At 39.0% G+C, this 22,326-nt stretch overlaps 1 protein-coding gene across 2 annotated transcripts; it reads right to left on the bottom strand.

Moving 5' to 3' along the window:
* Window positions 1-1,433: 1,433 nt before the first annotated feature.
* Window positions 1,434-22,226, bottom strand: aebp1a (AE binding protein 1a). 2 transcript variants are annotated; one of them, XM_077243735.1, is made up of 20 exons: window positions 21,682-22,226; window positions 19,845-20,102; window positions 19,703-19,762; window positions 18,909-18,986; window positions 18,749-18,832; window positions 18,119-18,181; window positions 17,955-18,014; window positions 17,681-17,758; window positions 17,191-17,300; window positions 15,729-15,868; window positions 15,557-15,641; window positions 14,857-15,001; window positions 13,821-13,900; window positions 13,533-13,656; window positions 12,608-12,804; window positions 12,334-12,507; window positions 9,130-9,514; window positions 3,503-3,642; window positions 3,250-3,349; window positions 1,434-2,820 (listed from the first exon to the last, which is right to left on the bottom strand). In XM_077243735.1, the coding sequence occupies exons 1-20, from the start codon at window positions 21,956-21,958 to the stop codon at window positions 2,318-2,320; spliced, it is 3,141 nt and encodes a 1,046-aa protein (XP_077099850.1). In that variant the 5' UTR covers window positions 21,959-22,226; the 3' UTR covers window positions 1,434-2,317. The 2 variants fall into 2 exon arrangements, with proteins under 2 accessions (XP_077099850.1, XP_077099851.1); XM_077243736.1 differs by lacking the exon at window positions 18,909-18,986.
* Between the last annotated feature and the right edge of the window lie 100 nt (window positions 22,227-22,326).

The raw sequence follows: 22,326 nt of genomic DNA, 5'->3' as shown, positions 1-22,326 counted from the left end.
TTACAGTAACCTATGCTTCTCCATCCATTTACGCTTCTTTCCATATGGTGATGTAAATCTCCTTCTGTCTAGTGTTAACACGCGTCAGCACACACAACGGCTGCAACCACAGTGCGGTCCCCCCATGACAACCGTCTGGATTGAGCAAAGTAGGGAACATCTCTAGGGTCTTCAAGTGGGCACCTTCCGTCCTCAGGGTTTCGTCGACTAGCCCACGACACCTCAAGAGGGCTCGACAGTGACTCTGGCGTCCCAGAGTCACCTCCCTCCGTCCCCCACTCAACTCAGCCCAGCTTACTGACCTCTACATCCCTCCTGCTGCTGAGACCTAACCACAATCTCACAATCTCTCCACAACCCAACCATACGCGCCAACCCGTTTGACTAAGGCTGTCGAGCCCCACTGGTGCGTTAATATGCAGTTTCAGTGGCAACGGTTCCGTATGGCATACCACCTACCACAAAACACAATATCTGCCCAACCACCCGTCATTCACGCAATATACACAGGAACGTAATGACTGTAAATACTATACAACCTGTACAAATAAACCAACAGACTCTTCAAGTTTTCAAGAATTCTATGAAACCGTAGCGTGGCGGCCTGTACACAGCCAGCTAGAATCTTTCCGTCTCAACCACAGCCAGTTGCTGCTCCTTTCTGCTGCTTCAGATAAGTTCTTTACTGTACGACGCAACTCTTGGCCACTGAATCTGACGTCTCTGAGGAACCGGGTTGTAGAGTGTGCCACCAAACCTCGACAACCCACTTCCACTGGATAAACCTGGACTCTCCATCCTCGCTGTTCTGCTTCAGTGGCCAGATGAGCATACCGCAGTTTCTTCCTCTCATATGCCTCATCTACCGCATCCTCCCATGGCACTGTTAACTCTATCAGTTGAACAATGCATGCTGATCCAGACCACAAAACAATATCTGGTCGTAGGTTAGTGGTGGTCAATCTCAGGTGGAAAAATAAGCAGTTGATCAAGATCAGCCAGCATCTCCAGTCCCTAGCAACTTCCAGTTGTCCTGGGAGAGAATTGGTGTTAGGACCTTTTCTTGGTGGTTACTCGCCTGGGCGGAGGAATATTGTCTTCCGCGTGTAATGTTGCGTGTAACCCTGCAGAATTTTTAATGTTATATAGGCCTTCTGCTGCTAAAATAATAAATCATCATAAGACGCTTTGCTCTTTGCATGTTCTAGCCTGTTTCCCAGTCTGACTGTCTAGCCCATCAACCATTTTAGCATTATATATTATACTATTTACTAATTTTATATTTAACACATGATTTTATCATGAGGGGTTTACAATGCACTTATTATTTAACCTCAATGTAAATATCTTCATTACTACAACTTAATGTAGGCTACATTTAATGTACATAAAATTGAATTTTGACTTATATAACATGAAAATTACAACATAAATTTATATTGAGACATTTTATTAGAAAAAAATGTGGACATTATAATATTCGTGTACACAGGTATGTAAATTGAGAACAGCTCAGAAATCGCTCATTTTGCATTCTTTTAATAGTAATAGCCAGTGTTGGGAGTAATGCATAGTAACGCAAGTTACATAATCAGATTACTTTTTTCAAGTAACTAGTAAAGTAATACATTACTTTTAAATTTACAACAAAATATCTGAATTTAAATGTGAACATTTACTCATTTCATTTGCACAAAAATAGATTCAGTATTCCTCAAAATGAAAATAAAAGAGTGAAATGCAAACTCAGAATAATATCAAAACTTCTATAATTAAATATGTTAAATAACAAATATACTTTATGTATTTAATCTCACTTGACTTCATTAACCAATGTCTTTGCTGCTGACTTTTGATAATCCAATTCAACCATATAAATAAGCAAAAATGATTTTTAGATAAAGAACATTTTTGTTTTATTTTATTTTTATTGCTGAAGAGTTTTTTTAAACAAACAAACAAACAAACAAACAAACAAACAAACAAACAAACAAACAAACAAGCAAGGCCAGCCCAGGTGAGAAAAAGAAACACAAAAGTAATGTAATGCATTACTTTCCGTAAAAAGTAACAAAGTAACACAATTAGTCACTTTTTTAGGGAATAACACGATATTCTAATGCATTACTTTTAAAAGTAACTTTGCCCAACACTGGTAATACCTTATTCTTCTGACTATTCACATAGGATTTCTTGAATTAAATAATAATGATATTTCTGTCTTTTATACTCTGTTCCACAGAGAGGGTGATTTGTAGTTTATGAGCCTGAATGCTTAAAGAAGGCAATATTCCACACATTTCCATACAATCTTTCTCTAATCTTCATCTATTCTATACTCAAAGTTATAATCTTGAGTGGGTTCAGTGTCCAGTTCAAACCACAAGTCATCCCAAGAGGCATCTGTTGTTGACATTGCTGTAGTGGTGGGTGGAGGTGTAGTCGTCGTTGTGGTTGTTGTGGTTATTGTGGTTGTCATGATGCCTTTCATCCTCTCCATTTTCAGCTTACGCATGCGCATCTGTCGTAGGCGACGCAGACGGTCATTCTGGGGGGCCGCGGCGGCCCCTGTGCTCTCGACGCTGACGCGGTTGTTTGTGTTTCCGGGGGTGTTGGTAACCAGTCTTGGCCTCTTTCCACTCTGGGCCATGATTTGTTGGATACGAGCCCAGTTGGATTTGGTCAGGGTGAAGCTGCAGGGTGTCGCATTGGCATCATAGCCCACAATGCAAAGACGAGTCTGAGAAGAATAACCGTCCGCTCTTGCAGTAACGCGATACTCGCCTGGGTTGAGAAGACGCCAGTAATCGCCAGTGGCAGCTTTAAGAAAAAGAAGTCTGGATTAATGTAACATTACATTACAAAACAAAAAATAATGTAACAAAAACATTACTACAAAGATATGTTGCAATAAAGCAGGCATTCCCAAACCTTTTTGTCAAAAACCCTTTGACCTCAAATATTTACTTGAAGTCCCTCTGAGATTTTAAATTAATATCTGAACAACTGAACAACATGTTGGTTAATGGTCACATGTATGGAAGCTCATTTCCACAGAAGAAAACAATTTGACACACTTAAGAGAACATTCTGACTTAAAAAGTCATAATTATGACATTAAAAAGTCTAAACTATGACAAAAACAAGAAATTATTACTTAAATATGGCATTAAATGTAAAAAGATTTACATACTCATAATTATGACTTCTTATGTCCTTTTAGACCTATTAGGACAGAATGGCTGTTACCTGTTTTGACGTCATGTTTGATTCCATCCACTGACACTGTGGCATTTGCTAGAAGATTCCCACCGACATCTCGCACAACTCCTTTAATGCCTCGATGCACCTGCGGGTCACATAAATTATACTTCTTTTGAGACTTTGTTGCTGTTATACATGTGCATTGTCCAGCAATATACATTCTGCATCCGTCCACCTTCTGGCTTTGAGCTTCAGCCACTATGTCACACAGAGATCTGAACTGTTTGTGTTTTGTAACCTGTTCAATGAAAGCCAGCAGAGCCTCTCGGTTGTTTTCCCACTCCGACGCCAATTCACTTTCATGTGGAAACTTATCGCACCCAAGAAAGATGGAAATCTCAAAGCAGTTGGTGTGCAGGTAGCTGAAATCGTTCATGCCTAAAGCGACACAGAAAAAATTGTAAGTGGAGGTTTTTTCTTTTATAGATAATAAAGGGGAGTATACTCTACTTCATCTGTCAATGCAAGAAATATTTATGCACACCTATAGAGGCACTATATAATACAGTGTCTTATAATAATGTCAACATTTTACTTCTACAATATAGCATTTTTATACATTCCCATAATGATTGCTAAATGAAAAAAGGACTGTTCCATTTAATGTTCACATAACAAAAAAAAGTTTAAAACATTTTTTTTGGGGGGGGGGGGGGGGGGGGGTTGAACATTCAGGAAATAATGTTTACAGGAACGTTAGCCAAATATTCTTAGTTTAATAAAAAAACAACTAAAACCAAGACACATTTATTTTCACTTACCTGGAATTTAACCTACGATTTTGTTCTCACATTGGTAAATGATTTGGACTACCATTAATATTAAAGGGATAGTTCACCCAAAAATGAAAACTGTCATTAATTACTCACCTTCATGTCGTTTCAAACCCGTAAGGCTTTCGTTCATCTTCGGAACACAAATGAAGATCTTTTTGATAAAATCTGAGAGCTTTCTGTCCCTCCATTGACAGTAATGCAACTACCTCTTTGAAACTCAAACGTGCTGCGTAACACAAGAATGAACCTCATTGGTTCTTGTAGAAACTCAAACGTGCTGCGTAACACAAGAATGAACCTTATTGGTTCTTGCAGAAACTCAAACGTGCTGCGTAACACAAGAATGAACCTCATTGGTTCTTGTAGAAACTTAAACGTGCTGCGTAACACAAGAATGAACCTCATTGGTTCTTGCAGAAACTCAAACGTGCTGCGTAACACACTAATTAACCTCATTGGTTCTTGTAGAAACTCAAACGTGCTGCGTAACACAAGAATGAACATCATTGGTTCTTGTAGAAACTCAAACGTGCTGCGTAACACAAGAATGAACCTCATTGGTTCTTGTAGAAACTCAAACGTGCTGCGTAATACAAGAATGAACCTCATTGGTTCTTGTAGAAACTCAAACGTGCTGCGTAACACAAGAATGAACCTCATTGGTTCTTGCAGAAACTCAAACGTGCTGCGTAACACACGAATTAACCTCATTGGTTCTTGTAGAAGCTCAAACGTGCTGCGTAACACAAGAATGAACCTCATTGGTTCTTGTAGAAACTCAAACGTGCTGCGTAATACAAGAATGAACCTCATTGGTTCTTGTAGAAACTCAAACGTGCTGCGTAACACAAGAATTAACCTCATTGGTTCTTGCAGAAACTCAAACGTGCTGCGTAACACAAGAATGAACCTCATTGGTTCTCGTAGAAACTCAAACGTGCTGCGTAACACAAGAATGAACCTCATTGGTTCTTGTAGAAGCTAAAACGTGCTGCGTAACACAAGAATGAACCTCATTGGTTCTTGTAGAAGCTCAAACGTGCTGCGTATCACAAGAATGAACCTTTTTGGTTCTTGCAGAAACTCAAACGTGCTGCGTAACACAAGAATGAACCTCATTGGTTCTTGTAGAAACTCAAACGTGCTGTGTAATACAAGAATGAACCTTATTGGTTCTTGTAGAAGCTCAAACGTGCTGCGTAACACAAGAATGAACCTCATTGGTTCTTGTAGAAACTCAAACGTGCTGCCTAACACAAGAATGAACCTCATTGGTTCTTGTAGAAACTCAAACGTGCTGGGTAACACAAGAATGAATCTTACTGGTTCTTGTAGAAACTCAAACGTGCTGCGTAACACAAGAATGAACCTCATTGGTTCTTGTAGAAACTCAAACGTGCTGCGTAATACAAGAATGAACCTCATTGGTTCTTGTAGAAACTCAAACGTGCTGTGTAACACAAGAATGAACCTCATTGGTTCTTGCAGAAATTCAAACGTGCTGCGTAACACACGAATTAACCTCATTGGTTCTTGTAGAAGCTCAAACGTGCTGCGTAACACAAGAATGAACCTCATTGGTTCTTGCAGAAACTCAAACGTGCTGCGTAATACAAGAATGAACCTCATTGGTTCTTGTAGAAACTCAAACGTGCTGTGTAACACAAGAATGAACCTCATTGGTTCTTGTAGAAGCTCAAACGTGCTGCGTAACACAAGAATGAACCTCATTGGTTCTTGTAGAAACTCAAACGTGCAGCGTAATACAAGAATGAACCTTATTGGTTCTTGTAGAAGCTCAAACGTGCTGTGTAACACAAGAATGAACCTCATTGGTACTTGTAGAAACTCAAATGTGCTGCGTAACACAAGAATGAATCTTATCGGTTCTTGTAGAAACTCAAACGTGCTGCGTAACACAAGAATGAACCTCATTGGTTCTTGTAGAAACTCAAACGTGCTGCGTAACACAAGAATGAACCTCATTGGTTCTTGTAGAAACTCAAACGTGCTGGGTAACACAAGAATGAATCTTATTGGTTCTTGTAGAAACTCAAACGTGCTGCGTAACACAAGAAGGAACCTCATTGGTTCTTGTAGAAACTCAAACGTGCTGCGTAATACAAGAATGAACCTCATTGGTTCTTGTAGAAACTCAAACGTGCTGCGTAACACAAGAATGAACCTCATTGGTTCTTGCAGAAACTCAAACGTGCTGCGTAACACAAGAATGAACCTCATTGGTTCTTGCAGAAACTCAAACGTGCTGCGTAACACACGAATTAACCTCATTGGTTCTTGTAGAAGCTCAAACGTGCTGCGTAACACAAGAATGAACCTCATTGGTTCTTGCAGAAACTCAAACGTGCTGCGTAATACAAGAATGAACCTCATTGGTTCTTGTAGAAACTCAAACGTGCTGCGTAATACAAGAATGAACCTCATTGGTTCTTGTAGAAACTCAAACGTGCTGTGTAATACAAGAATGAACCTTATTGGTTCTTGTAGAAGCTCAAACGTGCTGCGTAACACAAGAATGAACCTCATTGGTTCTTGTAGAAACTCAAACGTGCTGCGTAACACAAGAATGAATCTTATCGGTTCTTGTAGAAACTCAAACGTGCTGCGTAACACAAGAATGAACCTCATTGGTTCTTGTAGAAACTCAAACGTGCTGTGTAACACAAGAATGAATCTTATTGGTTCTTGTAGAAACTCAAACGTGCTGCCTAACACAAAAATTAACCTTATTGGTTCATGCAGAAACTCAAACGTGCTGCCTAACACAAAGATTAACCTTATTGGTTCTTGTAGAAACTCAAACGTGCTGCGTAACACAAGAATGAACCTTACTGGTTCTTGTAGAAGCTCAAACGTGCTGCATAACACAAGAATGAATCTTGTTGGTTCTTGCAGAAACACAAACGTGCTGTGTAACAAGAATGAATCTTATTGGTTCTTGTAGAAGCTCAAACGTGCTGTGTAACAAGAATGAATCTTATTGGTTCTTGTAGAAGCTCAAATGTGCTGCGTAACACAAGAATGAACCTTATTGGTTCTTGCAGAAACTCAAATGTGCTGCGTAATACAAGAATGAACCTCATTGGTTCTTGTAGAAGCTCAAACATGCTGCGTAACACAAGAATGAACCTCATTGGTTCTTGTAGAAACTCAAACGTGCTGCCTTATAGAAGAATGAACCTCATTGGTTCTTGTAGAAGCTCAAACATGCTGCGTAACAAGAATGAATCTTATTGGTTCTTCTAGAAGCTCAAACGCGCTGCGTAAAACAAGAATGAACCTTATTGGTTCTTGCAGAAACTCAAACGTGCTGCGTAATACAAGAATGAACCTCATTGGTTCTTGTAGAAACTCAAACGTGCTGCCTTATAGAAGAATGAACCTCATTGGTTCTTGTAGAAGCTCAAACATGCTGCGTAACAAGAATGAATCTTATTGGTTCTTCTAGAAGCTCAAACGTGCTGCGTAACACAAGAATGAACCTTATTGGTTCTTGCAGAAACTCAAACGTGCTGCGTAATACAAGAATGAACCTCATTGGTTCTTGTAGAAGCTCAAACATGCTGTGTAACACAAGAATGAACCTCATTGGTTCTTGTAGAAACTCAAACGTGCTGCGTTATACAAGAATGTACCTCATTGGTTCTTGCAGAAACTCAAACGTGCTGTGTAACACAAGAATGAACCTCAATGGTTCTTGTAGAAACTCAAACGTGCTGCCTTATAGAAGAATGAACCTCATTGGTTCTTGTAGAAGCTCAAACATGCTGCGTAACAAGAATGAATCTTATTGGTTCTTCTAGAAGCTCAAACATGCTGCGTAACACAAGAATGAACCTTATTGGTTCTTGCAGAAACTCAAACGTGCTGCGTAATACAAGAATGAACCTCATTGGTTCTTGTAGAAGCTCAAACATGCTGTGTAACACAAGAATGAACCTCATTGGTTCTTGTAGAAACTCAAACGTGCTGCGTTATACAAGAATGTACCTCATTGGTTCTTGTAGAAGCTCAAACATGCTGCGTAACACAAGAATGAACCTTATTGGTTCTTGCAGAAACTCAAACGTGCTGCGTACTACAAGAATGAATCTCATTGGTTCTTGTAGAAGCTCAAACATGCTGCGTAACACAAGAATGAACCTCATTGGTTCTTGTAGAAACTCAAACGTACTGCCTTATACAAGAATGAACCTCATTGGTTCTTGTAGAAGCTCAAACATGCTGCGTAACAAGAATGAATCTTATTGGTTCTTCTAGAAGCTCAAACATGCTGCGTAACAAGAATGAATCTTATTGGTTCTTGAAGAAGCTCAAACGTGCTGCGTAACAAGAATGAATCTTATTGGTTCTTGTAGAAGCTCAAACGTGCTGCGTAACACAATAATGAACCTTATTGGTTCTTGCAGAAACTCAAACGTGCTGCGTAACACAAGAATGAACCTCATGGGTTCTTGCTGAAGCTCAAACATGCTGCATTACTCGAGAATAACCCTCATTGGTTCTCACATGTCAAGCTAACATGCCTGAGCTTTTGTTTCTCACAACTGATGTGTTAGTTGATGAATGTTTATATGTGAATAAAAGTCTAAATTGAATCTGTTCATTGTGTGATCGAGTCTCTTCAGAAAATTTTGACTAAATCGCTCGATTCATATGGATTTGTTTTACAATCTTTTTTTGAACTTTTTGAAGCCTCAAAGTGGTAGTTGCGTTGCTGTCAATGGAGGAATAGAAAGCTCATCAAAAATTCGATCTTCATTGGTGTTCTGAAGATGAACGACAGTCTTGTGGGTTTGGAACGAAATGAGGGTGAGAAATTAATGACAGAATTACATTTTTTTTGGTGACCCTTTAATTCTAGGCTTATGTGTACTCTAAACAAATAAAAGATGCAGGGCTGTTTTAACCCAAATTTGGGTCAAATATGGACTAACCCAATCGTTGGGTTAAAAGTTTTAATTTAAAAATGTAACCCAGTGGCTGGGTTTGTCAATATTTGACCCAAATTTGGGTTGAAACAACCCAGCATATTTTAGAGTGAAGAATTTTTTAAATCATCACATACTGCCCACAACCGGCTTCCAGCTGGCCCGGTTGATGATGCCCTGGCCGCCCGTGATGTCATCGGTGTGACAGGACCCGCGGTGGTTCTCCGTCAAGGTCAGGTGACTGTGCGCGTACGTCATGGCGAGCCACCGAAACAGGGTTTCGTCAGCCGTCTCGCGAAGAGCGCCCTCGTTCTGTCGCTGAATCCTGGCCCAAGTTTCTTCGTTCATGTGGTGGTACTCAAACCCCTGCTGACCCCCCCTGCTTTCCGAACCCGTGGCCCGGGGTGGACGCTGCATGTCGAAGGGGTACGTGACGATCTTCTCTCCGCCCTGGAGATTAGCGCCCAGAACAAACGGTGTCCTCTCCATCCAACTGATGATTGCTTTTGTTTCAACTGCGACCTAGAGTGCAGGATTGGTTTGTTTTGTAAATTAAACTCAGGAAGATAAATTACTGACAGAACTATTCTGCCTCCAAGTCATGTCAGAATTATGTTTACGAGATGAACATCATTGTATCTTCGGTTCGGTCAGATTTATTTTTAGTCATTAATGACTGTAAAAGTTTTGTTTGTTCATTTTCCGGTGTATTTTGCTTTTTATTTTTTTGCAAAAAATGGTTTTTAGCTTTGTTTTCCAGTGAAAAATGTCTGAAACATCCTTGCAACAATATTTAGGCTACTTGACAAGACAAATTGAATTGCAGAAAATCAGTGTTTGGTAAGTTACTATAAAATAATTAATTACTAACTACTAATTACATCTTCAACAGTGTAATCAGATTTCTCTCTAAAAAGTATCAGTTGTACAATACAAAGACAGGCATGAAACTACTCTTGTAATTATTTCAAATAAATAATATAAAATAAGAAAAAAATATGAGATGGAAGAAAAATTTATATTTCAATGCATGCTTTTGCATTCACTTGCAAAACTTTATGAATGCAAGTTAATCTACAAGCCATCTCTCCCACACTTCTACCAGCACTCACACACATCATAAACTCATCCCTCCACACTGGCATTTTCCCTACAGCATTCAAGTAGGCTCGGGTAACTCCACTGCTTAAAAAAACAACATTAGACACATCACTTTAAGAGAATTACAGACCTGTCTCTCTCCTGCCTTTCATTGCGAAAACACTTGAACGAGTTGCTTTCAACCAAGTGTCATCTTTCCTGTCTCTGACCAACCAGCTAGACGTCAACCAATCTGGCTTCAAGAAAGGCCATTCAACCGAGACTGCACTACTGTCGGTCACAGAAGCCCTGCGGATCGCAAAAGCTGCTTCCAAATCTTCAGTTCTCATTCTGCTGGTTCTTTCTGCTGCCTTCGACACTGTGAATCGTCAGATCCTTCTGTCCACCCTCTCATCACTGGGCATCAGAGGAACTTCCCTCCACTGGTTTGAGTCCTATCTCACAGGTAGGTCCTTCAGGGTTACATGGAGAGACGAGGTATCCAAAGCACATCAAATGAACACAAGGGGTTTCTCAGGGTTCGGTTCTTGGACCACTCCTCTGTTCCATCTACATCACATCATTGGGACCCATCATACAGGCACATGGTTTCTCTTACCATTGCTATGCTGATGACACACAGCTCCACCTCTCTTTTCAACCAGACGATCCAACCATAGCTGCACGTATCTCAGGCTGTCTGACGGACATCTCGGCTTGGATGAAGGAACATTACCTGCAGCTCAACCTGGCAAAGACTGAGCTTCTCGTTCTCCTGCCAATCCGTCTCTACAGCACGACTTCACTATCCAGCTAGAGTCATCCTCAATCACCCCATCAAGGTCGGTCAGAAAGCTTGGAGTAATATTTGACGACCAGCTGACCTTCACAGACCACATTACAAAGACAGCTCGATCATGAAGGTTTGCAATGTATAACATCAGGAAGATTAGGCCTTTCCTAAATGAGCATGCAACACAACTTCTCGTCCAGGCCCTGGTTATTTCTAGGCTCGATTACTGCAATGCTCTTCTGGCTGGACTTCCATCATGTGTTACTAAACCTCTACAAATTATCCAGAATGCTGCGGCCCGTCTTGTCTTCAACGAGCCCAAAAGGGCTCACGTCACTCCTCTGTTCATCTCCCTGCATTGGCTACCAAACGCTGCTCGCATCAAATTCAAAGCTTTGACGCTTGCTTACAGATCTACCACAGACTCAGCTCCGTCCTACTTTCACTCCCTACTACAAGTCTACATCCCTTCCAGAAGCCTATGATCGGCCAAGGAGCGACGGCTCGTGGTACCTTCACAGCGAGGCACTTAAATCACTCTCCAGAATATTCTCATTCACGGTTCCATGTTGGATGAATGATCTCCCCACCCTCGTCCGTAATGCAGAATCCCTGACAGCATTCAAAAGACAACTGAAAACTCATCTCTTCCGTGAGTTCTTAACATAAAAAAAAATCCTTCTCTTTTAAATCTTTCCTTCCCTTTTAAATCTTCCCTTGTCTGGCTTTTGCTACTCTGAGCAATGCCTGAACTTTGTATTTTGAGCACTTCTTGCGTTGTTCTTGCCTCTTCACGATGACTCGCTTGCTGTAGTCCTCAGTTATAAGTCGCTTTGGATAAAAGCGTCTGCTAAATGACTAAATGTAAAACTTTAGCATTCTCTCGCAAAGCTATTGCCTTATCCCAATAAACGTATAGTTTTTCCTTTGCGAACAAACGTGAAGTTTCTCTGGGGAACGCAAAAATTTTGGTAGCAAAAGTTTTGCGACTATGCAAAAGCATTGAAATCTATTTTCCCTCTCCCATCTCATTTTGTAAATATCACCATCCATTATTTAAATTGTAAAATATTTTTTTTATTTGTTGTATTTGCCTGGATTTTGAAAAAAAAATACTGAAAAACGATTGCTATTGTTTTTGCCACTGAATTAAAAAAATGGTAATTGCTCACTTTTTTCTCGCAATTGTGTTTACTTATCACACTTCTGAAATTGCGTGATTTAAACTTGAAATTCTAGGAAACAAAGTCAGAATTGCAAGATAAAAAGTCGTAATTATCTTCTAAATGTTTTATTCTGTGGCAGAAACAAGCTTCCATAGATTGCCCAATCCATTTATCCATCTATTTACTGATTAATTTAGATTTTTTTAATCATTACATCATTTCCAAACTTAAATAGGATCTATCTAGGTTGACTTAAAGGCAGGTTTGTGTCTAGGCAGGGCTCTTTCTTCAGTTCCACTCACAGAGCCATTGAGAAAATTCTCAGGCATTGGAATATGGTGATTGGGAACGATTCGTGGCACCCATCCCCTGTCCTCCGCACCCCACAGGACACTGTTCAGGTCTGGGAAATTCTGGAAAATATCGTATCCCTCTTCTGTCCAGTGGCCCAAAGCCCAGTTTCCCATTTCAGAGCCCTAGACAAACAAGCATCCGCCCAAGAAAACAATGAGTCACATGGTAAACAGAAACGGCATGGGCCGAGAACAGGGATTATTTGTTTAAAGTGTGTCTCACCATCTCGAAGGCCAGCTCATAGGCGTCAGGGTTCAGGGACGGCACTAAATGGATGCGCACTCCTTCCACAAGGCGGCGCACTCGCGGATTGTCGTCATTGTATTCCTTACACAGGAACTGCATCAAGAGCAGCACAAGTTCCCTGCCCAGCACTTCATTCCCATGAAGCCCTGCTGTGTACCGGAATTCTGGCTCACCTTAGAAAAACATGGTTTGACTTGGTGGGAGCAAATTAGTGATTGACCTATCAATTGGCCATTAAACAATAAAATATTTGTAGACTATTTATACATAGCGAGGTGCAAAAGTTTGAGACCACATTGAAAATAGGGGAACTTTTTCCCCATTTAAACCTTAAAATAAAGAAGTTTTAAAAAAAAAAAAAGGAAGTTATGAAATATAACCTTTCAGATGCACAATTTCTATTAAAGTTCTATTTAATGTTGTTTGTATGTCTATGTGGTGTTTTTAATATGCTTTAAGACAAACCATGTGTAATTCATAAGTCGACAGCATTGCTGAGTATTTTCTCTTTAAAACTGCAGTGAACCAAAGACAGTTTCAAAAACACGGTTTGAAATCGCTGGTGTTTCTGACGTCACAAACTACCTTGTAACCAATCAGATCAACGTGTGATCGTCAACGAGTGGATCTCTGAGCTGAGTGAGTGAGTGGAGGCGGGGCTCATTTGCATATTCATAGAACCTCGTATACTAAATGAGGCAAAGGTGTAGAGTTACATTCGAGCTATTTTAAGTCATGAACAATTTTTTTTCAAGGAAAAAAACATGTAAATATGTCATTTTGGTGATCAAAGATAAGTTTAAGGGATACAATTATTGACTACAGGGGGACTTTAAAATTGCAGTTTAACTGGCCGGGTGGACACACATCTATCACAAGAGGAAACCCTCTTAGAAACTACCTGTCTCATGTTCTCCAGGGTTATCTGAGATCTCCATGGCGTACATCTTCAGCCCTTGAGAGCTTTTTCCGATGTTGTATATTCTGGTGATGTTGGGACATTCTTCATTTATGACCTTCATCATCTGTTTATACACACATACATGAAAACACTTGCAGGACAGCAGCTTTTCCACAAGACTATAAAAGAGAGTCCAAACTTGACGCTGAACATGTTGTGACGTGCATGTGAACCTCAGCTTTGACCTCTGTGACCTTGAGAATACCTGTGTGGCTGTAAACGTCTCACCTGTCTCATCTCTTTGTAGTTGTGATGCCTGTAATCGAGATCATCCGTTGGTGGAACGTCGTTCTCAGTTGGATAGCTAGCTGGAAAGAGAGACTCAAAATTATTACAAAAATATGATGAAAAAAATATTTTTTTGTTTGAAAAATGTTATTTGAAATCACATTTAGAAATGTAATGGTTTATATACAGTATGAAAGCCAATTTCTGTCATATAACACAAAAAAAAATCATAATTTTAGACTTTTTAAGACTTACATGACAAAATATGATTAAAAATATAGTAAATTGAAAAAGATTTTTATTGAAAGATATTGTTTCTTAAATAGAAAAATATGCTTTAGATATGGAAGCCCATTTCTACCACATAAGAAAAACAAATGTTTTGGTTAATCAAAATTATGAGATTCAAAAGCTGTGATTATGTGATAAAAAAAAAATGAAATTATAAGGAAAAACGTAAAAATTATGACATAAAATTACATAATTATGACATAAGTCATGAGCTAAAAAGTCATTATGAAAAAGTAAATTATACATATTAAGTCATAAGGAGATAAAAAGTCTAATTTAATTAGTCTTCGTAGTCACAATTTTGACTTTTTATTTTATGTCATGTGGTAAAAATGTATTAATGTCAAAATAGAGTTCCGATAGAGTTTTTTTGGATTAATAACTTTAATATTAAAGATTCTAGGCTTTTTATTATTTATAAAGCATAAAGAAATAGAACAGTGGAGGAAACTGGTTACGGCCCTGTCATATAAAAAATTATTTCAGAGCAGTTAACCAAAACAAATGAGTGGAGCGTGGAGTCCAGATCCCCCCCTCTCTCTGTAATTTGGGTGTAATGAATGGAGCTAGAAGGTCCAACAACACCCTACCCCACCCATAACACTATTCCCTCCACCAATTAGATCCACAGAGGTGGAGAAGGACTAGGCCAAGCTCAACCCATGACACTGAGAGGGATAGAGCTGGATGTCATGGCTCTTCAATTAGCACCACTTGAAACTGAGGTGAGATCTGCTGTGCTTACTGGGTAATGGGCATCCGAGCACTTCTATCCTCATGCACAGGCTGCCATTCCAGCTCTGCGGGAGTACTCGAATGTAACGCGCCACCACAGGATAAGAGAACTCCGTCATTACTGGAGTGTCTTTATCCACATTCCCATAAAAGAGCTGTCGGATGAAGAAGAAGAAAAAAAACAGGTTTTGGCCATGCAAGATGCTTGACATTAGGAGTGTAACGGTACATGTATTCGTCCCGAATCGTTTTGGGGTTTTTTTATTCTCAAGAAATTTTTATTATAATAGAATTTATTTAAACACATACACATTTGTTTAAAAAAAAGAACATAGTGTAATTTTAAAAAAAAGAAAGCAATTTTGTGTTTAATTTTCTCCCCCTGCTGTACTGAACCCGTAGTGAACCGTGACTTCAATACCGAGGTTCACTCTCAGAACAAAAGGTACAAAAGCTGTCACTGTGGCTATACCTTTTCAAAAGGTACACCTTTGTACCTAAAGAGTGCATATTGGTCCCTCAAAGGTACAGATTGGTACCAAAAATGGTACATATTAGAACCCTTTTGAAGGATACTGTCCCAGTGACAGCTTTTGTACCTTTTTTTCTGAGAGTGTAAGTACCGAACCATCATGTTTGTGTACCGTTACACCCCTATTGACCATAATATAGTTTTATGCCATTTTAACATAAAGTGTATGTGAACTGACCCACTCAGCGTAACCATCATGAAGGACCGTCCATTCACGGCTGTCGTTACTGAAGGCCACGAAATACGACGACACAAAGTCATTACTGGAAGAGAGAAGGAAGCATCTCCTTGTCTTTCTGCAACATTTGTTATCAGAAAAAGTGTTAATGTTTAGACTCCTCCTCTCTTACTGTGACTCTGAGTTCCTGCCCTGGGTAATGACTCCTGTGAACTCCACCTCTCGACGGGCGTTCACCTGAAACCAGTGCTCCTTCTCCTCCGTATCAGCACACCACGCTCCGCCGTAAAAATCCTCCTCATCAGCCGAGTTCTGCAAAACAGATGCTCACTTTAAACTCTCTATTTTTTATGCATTAATATTCCCTCATGATCCTGAACTTGCATTATGAGCACCACAGCTAAATCTGTCTTAACTGCTCTCACAAGTACTATAGTCAAAGTCCTTTTAAGGAAAGTCATTTCACTCGGTGTCCATCTTTGAAACACCTCTCGGGCGGCTATTTCAGTCATACAATTGCAGCTCCTATCTCTTTGAAAGGGGAAACATCACATTCTCCAAAGCTGTTCACCAAGCTTACTATTAAATGCCATACTTAAAATCAATGAAATCTGACATCTTTCACATAAATTTTGTTTCTAAATGCTCAAATAATGACAAAAAAAAACGCTTTTTTAGGATGGACAACCAACACGCATGTTCAGTCACAAGCACGTGTCTCAGCCAGAGCTTATTGGCGATTGGTTTATATTTTTAGACGGCGGGACTTTTTCCGCCATATTGCGTGTTGCACTTTCTCCCATGCACAGTAATATGAGTGCACCGACTACCTATTATATAAAGTCTTTGCTTGTGAAATAATCTGTTTTCTGCTTGAATTTATTATTAAATTATTGAATTATCTTGATTAATTGGCACGTCTTAGTTGCTCACCTAGCTAGCTTCCACTAGTTTAATGTTTTAGGCTGACCAGCTAAACCAGCTTTAAAAAGACCAGCAAACCACCTTAGACTGGTTTAAGCCATGCGATCATTATTTATTGTTACAATTTGTTATTTATTTTTATTAAACAGCTTCAATTTCTATTTAATCTTCTCATCTTCTTCATTTTGCAAATTTTACTTCAGATATTTGTGCACAGCATTGGCTAGTTTTGGCATGAATTTGGTTTGAACATTGCAAAAATAATATTTTATTACTCCGCGTTTGTGTCTTGTTTTCCAGGACAAATATCTCAACATTCTTTAATATACATTTACGTAAGAAGAAATATTACATAAGTTATTAAGATTTGTTTTCTGAAAAATATCTAAATAAGCGAGTTTTTGCTTAAAAACAAAAAATATAACAAATATCTGCCAGTGAATTTGAATTAATATTATTTTTCTGACCCCATAGGCAGATATTTTTACTTGTTTTAAGCAAAAACTATAAACTTTTTTCTTTCTTTCAGAAAACAAGCCTTTTCCATCTCAAGCAAATGTATCCTGATTCAAGAATGTTTAGATATTTGTACTAAGTAAGTTTGCACTGGAATATTTTCAAGTATTTTGAAATATATGATCCTAGCTATTATCCTCCTCACAATATTTGTATTCTTCTGAAACTGTAATATGGTTTGACTATGTATGTACCTGCATGTTCAGACGTCCTCTCAGAGCTGAAAATCCATGATGAGACATAGAAGATGCGAGAATCTGATCGTCCTCCACTCGATGGGACTCCATGCCTAGAGGAGGACACTCTGAAGGACGGGAAACACTGTATCATTCTTTCTTAAAGGCTCTGAAAATCCTGTGATAAGAGCGCTGACAGTTTTCTCAGATGTATTTCAGACACTGACTATCTCTCATTTTTTACAGAGGAAAACCATTTGTGCTGAACAAAGGCTGAAGCTGGAGCCAACAGCAGTTCTGGTCCAAAAAGCCAGAAACTCCAGCTGGAAACCAAAATCACTGTGGGTAGAACATGTCGGCTCTGACATTTACTGCTTTCAGCTCAGAGTTTTACTCACTGAACTCACAGAAAACCACTTCAGCATTTACAAATACCCATTTCCATAAGAGACTGTGTGTTTTTCTCTGATTATAATGTGATTTGTGGCTGTTTTCCAGAAATACTCACTCTTTGGCTCGGCATGAGGAGGCGTCTGCCTTCTCTTCTCCTCCTCCTCCTCTTCCCACATCTTCCGTAGTTTTTCCGCTGTGTAAGGGAATGGAGAGACTGAGCGTCACTGAGAGACTACTGAATGACACAAAAATACAAACAGAACAGCTAAATGCTTTCTAATGAATAAATAACAATGGCATTGTTCACTACATCTCAGCTGGTAAACATATATGCAACCAAAAAAAGCCCATTCTCTTTCATTTGAACAAACATAAACTGATTTACAGACCCTTCTCCTCTTTGGCCTTTCTTGCTCTTTCTAGCTCTTCTTCCAGCTTCTTTGCCGCCACTGATTATTCAGAGAGAGCAAATTAGGATAAAAATATTCTGTGCGTTCAAAACATTATGACAGATTCAAGCTCTTTGAGAAAGATTGAAATGGTGCAAACTTACAGTCAGAATAATCATATTCCTCATACCAAGGGGCGATTGTTTGAGGGGTGGTAGTGGTTTCTTCTAGATGAAAAAGGATTATTTGACAAATGTTAGTAATAGAGAACATAACATTGCATTTGCATTCATTCATGCATTGCATTCCTTGGTCATATAATGTTTGCATTTTCACATTAGTGCATAAATGAAATTGCATGTGTGATGTTTGCATAAATTGTGTGGTATTTGCTTGTGCAACACTTGATCCTATATAGGTGAAACACAAAAAATGTGAATAGCGTGCAAAAGTTCGTGTATTTCAGTAATTCAAATTAAAAGGTGAAACTAATATATAGGCTTATATGCATGATTATACTTTTCAGAGGGCCAACTTTTGTGTATTTAAAATCCTTTTTTTAATTGATTTCAGGTAATTTTCTAATTTTCTAAGATTATGAATTTGGGGTTTTCATTAGCTGTAAGCCATAATCATCAAACGTTTGCATGATATTCTAATTTTTCGAGTTTCACCTGTAGAGATCCTATAGTGTTGCTGTTGCTATAGGTGTTCGGAGTGGTTTTTTAGTGTGTTGCTATGGTTTCTTTTTTATTACAAATACCAACTTTTCCAGACTTTTCAAGTTTTGTTACCTGGGATTGGTAAGTATATACTTGGGTCATCAGTCCTGGGTGGCTCCTTGACTTTAGGGATGAGGTCGGGCTCTTGAACTTCATCTATCAAGTGATAAAATAGTTTATTAGTAGTATTATTTTGAGAATTTAATGCTAATGAACATTGCTTCAAACATACGCCGGGCGTCCCAGTAATCCGTGTCATGCTCTTTGATTGGGGGTGGTGTCATGGTGTCTTTCTTGCTGTGAACGTCTACTGTAAGAAAAAACGAGAGATAACCAAAGAGAAATATTGGGATTACCCAGCTAACAGGGAATGTTCTCAGAACTTTGGCTAACGTTAGTGTTATGAACAAACATTCTTCCAGTAAAGTTAATAGAATGTTCATTCAAAGTTGTTTCAGAATGTTCAGAAAACATTCAAAAGTGTCACATAATGTTACCAAAGTGATAAAATAGAATTTTTCCTTGACGTTAGTCATAGTAACGTCCATTGTATGTCAAAATTAGACTTTTCATCTCATCAGTATGACTTAGTATGTCATGACTTTTTATATTATAATTACCAAAGCATGATTTTTTTTGTATGTGGCGGAAATGGGCTTCCATAAAGGGAATGAAAGGTAAAGTGTGTCGTTTCGGCACCAGCATGATGCTGAGGATTTCTAGGTGGTTTCTTCTCCATGTCTCTGATGCTTTGGTCTCAGATCTGTTCTTCAATATAAGTCTGTGGGATTTTTTTTTTTTTTTACCACATTGTTTACACTCCTTGGGAAGTCAATGTAGGCTACTAATGACTTATAATTAGGCCCACTCGGAACGTTTTAAAGACTTCAACAAAACTGAGATCTGATGGCTTAAACAAGCTCAAAAGTCTTTCTTACTTGGGATTGGAGAAAGTTCTGACACACTTCACCTTTGACATGTTTTGCAATGTGGCTAATTCTCTATGTGTTGTATATGTTGCTATACCGTGATCTGGGCCAATGGGTTTCTTCATCTCTGTTTCCCTCGGTGGTACTGTAGGAAATACTAAGCATAGAAACTGTATTTAAAGACCACATTAGGTTTCACTTTAAGAATAATAATGTGCCAGAAGATTGTATAAACATACACGTGTCCCATCCCAGCTCCAAGAGCAGTTTCTCCTCCTCTTCCTCCATGGTTGACTTTCTGGTTGGTTTAGTTTCTCTGGTTGTTGGCGTTGTGGTGGGCTTCAATGCTTTTGGCTTTTTGGTGGGTTTTGGAGGCTTTGGCTTCTTGGTGGGCTTTGGGAGTTTGGGTTTCTTTGTTGGTTTTGGAGGTTTGGGTTTTTTGGTGGGCTTTGGTTTCTTGGCTTTGGCTTCCTTCTGAGCCGCCTTCTTTGCCTTGGCTAGACAATAGATGAGAGAATGATATAAATACGTAAGGACATCAACATTAATCTAATTATGTACGGCAGAGGATGAAAGCTGTGAGGAAAAGTTTCAGCTTCATCTTTTTTAATGCAAAAGAACACGTCCATATTTGTCTTGTGCATTTATGTTAAAGATATGATGCTTTTGCATAAACCCAGAGCAAAACGTTGCTCAGATGTTTGTCCTAAAGTTCCTTCAGATAAATAAAATAGAAAGAAAAATACAATTTTGTCCCTTTTGTGCTTTTCTTTTGTACAGGCGCCTGTTTTATTCACACATAAAGATGTCACACTGACATGTTGCCTATTTAGACGGCGGCTTTGAGTCAAACTCATAGTTGTTCAAATTTAACAAATCAAAGAGAAGCTTTTATAAAGTTTTACGGCTGTCATAAACTACTGAAACCACTCTGATGGTGGAAGCAACTCTTGAAATACTATCAGATTAAATCCAGACCATGGAAACAAATAAATCACTACTTGGACTGGAAGTCATCCCTCCTCAGATATGAATTATTACACAAGCGTATGTTTACAGATTTAACATCAGCGCAGAGTTACCAAAGAAGTCTCTTTAATATCTGTAATGCTGTTTCTCTATGACAGCAATGAGATTAAATGTAAATAAACAGTGGAAATGGAGACTTTTGCTTTAAAAAAAAAGAACGGCCTATAAATTGCTAGTGAATTCCACAAATAATTACAAAGAAGCAACAAGTAACGCATTGAATTAAACATTACATTTTGAAGTAGAAAGTCTAGTATTTTCTTGTAAAACATACTCCAATAATCTTTGTTTTTACAAATTTAAAAAAATCAGTTTCTACAGATTTCTCCTCTAGAGTTTCAGAAGAGATCTTAATGTCTCAAACTGAGATCTCAATATGAACTCAAACATTTCTCTCTTTTATTTAACAGCTTTTTAGTCTTACTGGATGACAACTATTGACTCATTTTGGCCTGTTTTTGTCCGCAGAAATTTTAGGAGGAACATCTGAGACAAAGTTAATCCTACAAGATAATTGAGATCTTCCGAGCTACAAAAGACCGATAAAAATTTCCCTGCGGATGCTGTGCAACTTCCTCCTGTTGATAGTTTTCAGGCCACGGCGACTGAAGGAAAGCTGTCACACACACAACTGTCTCAAACAGATCCGATAACCCCGAGTGTTTCAATTCAAACCAAATGTCGGCTCTGTCTCTCTTCCTGTCTGTGTTTCCCAAACCTCAAAGAACTCTGACGTGAGCAAAACGGAGAAGGAGAGAGAAGCCCACAGAATGTTTGTTTTTGTATTCAAAACCCGTAGTGTTTTCAGAAACCATCTGTGATTCTCATTCAACCCTTTTTCTAGCCCACAACTGTAATTTCATTCCCACATGCCTCCTTCATGTTTTTTTCCCAAATGAAAGACAAAAGGAAGAAAAAAACGACGGCAGAAAGTGTGTCAGTGGACTGACCAGTCATGGTTTCACTAAAAATGTTGCATAACCTCAAAGGAGCCAGTAAAGCTTTTGGCTGAGCCAGATATCTGTCATTGTTGAGCAAGCAACTTACCAGCTAATAACTCTTCAGATGTCTTTTTTCCCTTTGGTTTTTCTTTTTCAGCCATTTCTTCTGGTCCAGGCTCGTCCATCTGAGTGTCTTCTGAAAATCCTTCATGTAGATCTTCTCTTTTTGAAATAATGCCGCTGTTTTGCCTCATTTGGACGCTTCTGGTTCTCTGTTTGGACTTGGCAGCATTAACCAACTCTTCATTGATAACAAATGTCAAAATCCAGCACAGGGCAAATAAGGTTGCGTACAGAGAAACCCTCGGTGCCTGCATGGTCATCTGGGACCTTCTACACCAATACTACAGTTTAGAGATGGTCTCTCTTTGAATGGTAAGTGTTCGTCAGTTGGAAAAGCAAAAACTGGCTAGCTTGGACTCGTCAGGTTGTCTATGAAAAGTAGTTCATCCAGATGTTTGGATATTCTTGTATAATCTGCAGGAGATGGTATCAATGAAGCTGGTTTGGAAGTCATATGTAACGGGATTGTGGCTGTTTTTCCTTCTATCAGTGGAATGGAATTCCTGTGACATCCCCCTCTGAGTGAGTGAGGAGCAGGACAAACCCACAGAGAAAAGGAGGAGGAGACAGAGAGAGAGAGAGAGAGAGAGAGAGAGAGAGAGAGAGAGAGAGAGAGAGAATGTACACT

The sequence above is a fragment of the Siphateles boraxobius genome, unplaced genomic scaffold (genome assembly GCF_051911475.1).
Source record: "Siphateles boraxobius isolate OS27281-9 unplaced genomic scaffold, OSU_SipBor_1 25, whole genome shotgun sequence".
Taxonomy (NCBI): domain Eukaryota; kingdom Metazoa; phylum Chordata; class Actinopteri; order Cypriniformes; family Leuciscidae; genus Siphateles; species Siphateles boraxobius.
This window is presented reverse-complemented; position numbering and strand designations above follow the sequence as displayed.

Coding starts and splice junctions, on each gene's coding strand:
- aebp1a (XM_077243735.1), bottom strand. CDS start 21,958: ATGACCATGCAGGCACCGAGGGTTTCTCTGTACGCAACCTTATTTGCC. Junction 15,642..15,728: donor GGCAGGAACTCAGAGTCACA/GTAAGAGAGGAG, acceptor TCTCTCTTCCAG/TAATGACTTTGTGTCGTCGT. Junction 3,643..9,129: donor CTGGAAGCCGGTTGTGGGCA/GTATGTGATGAT, acceptor GTGTCGCTTTAG/GCATGAACGATTTCAGCTAC.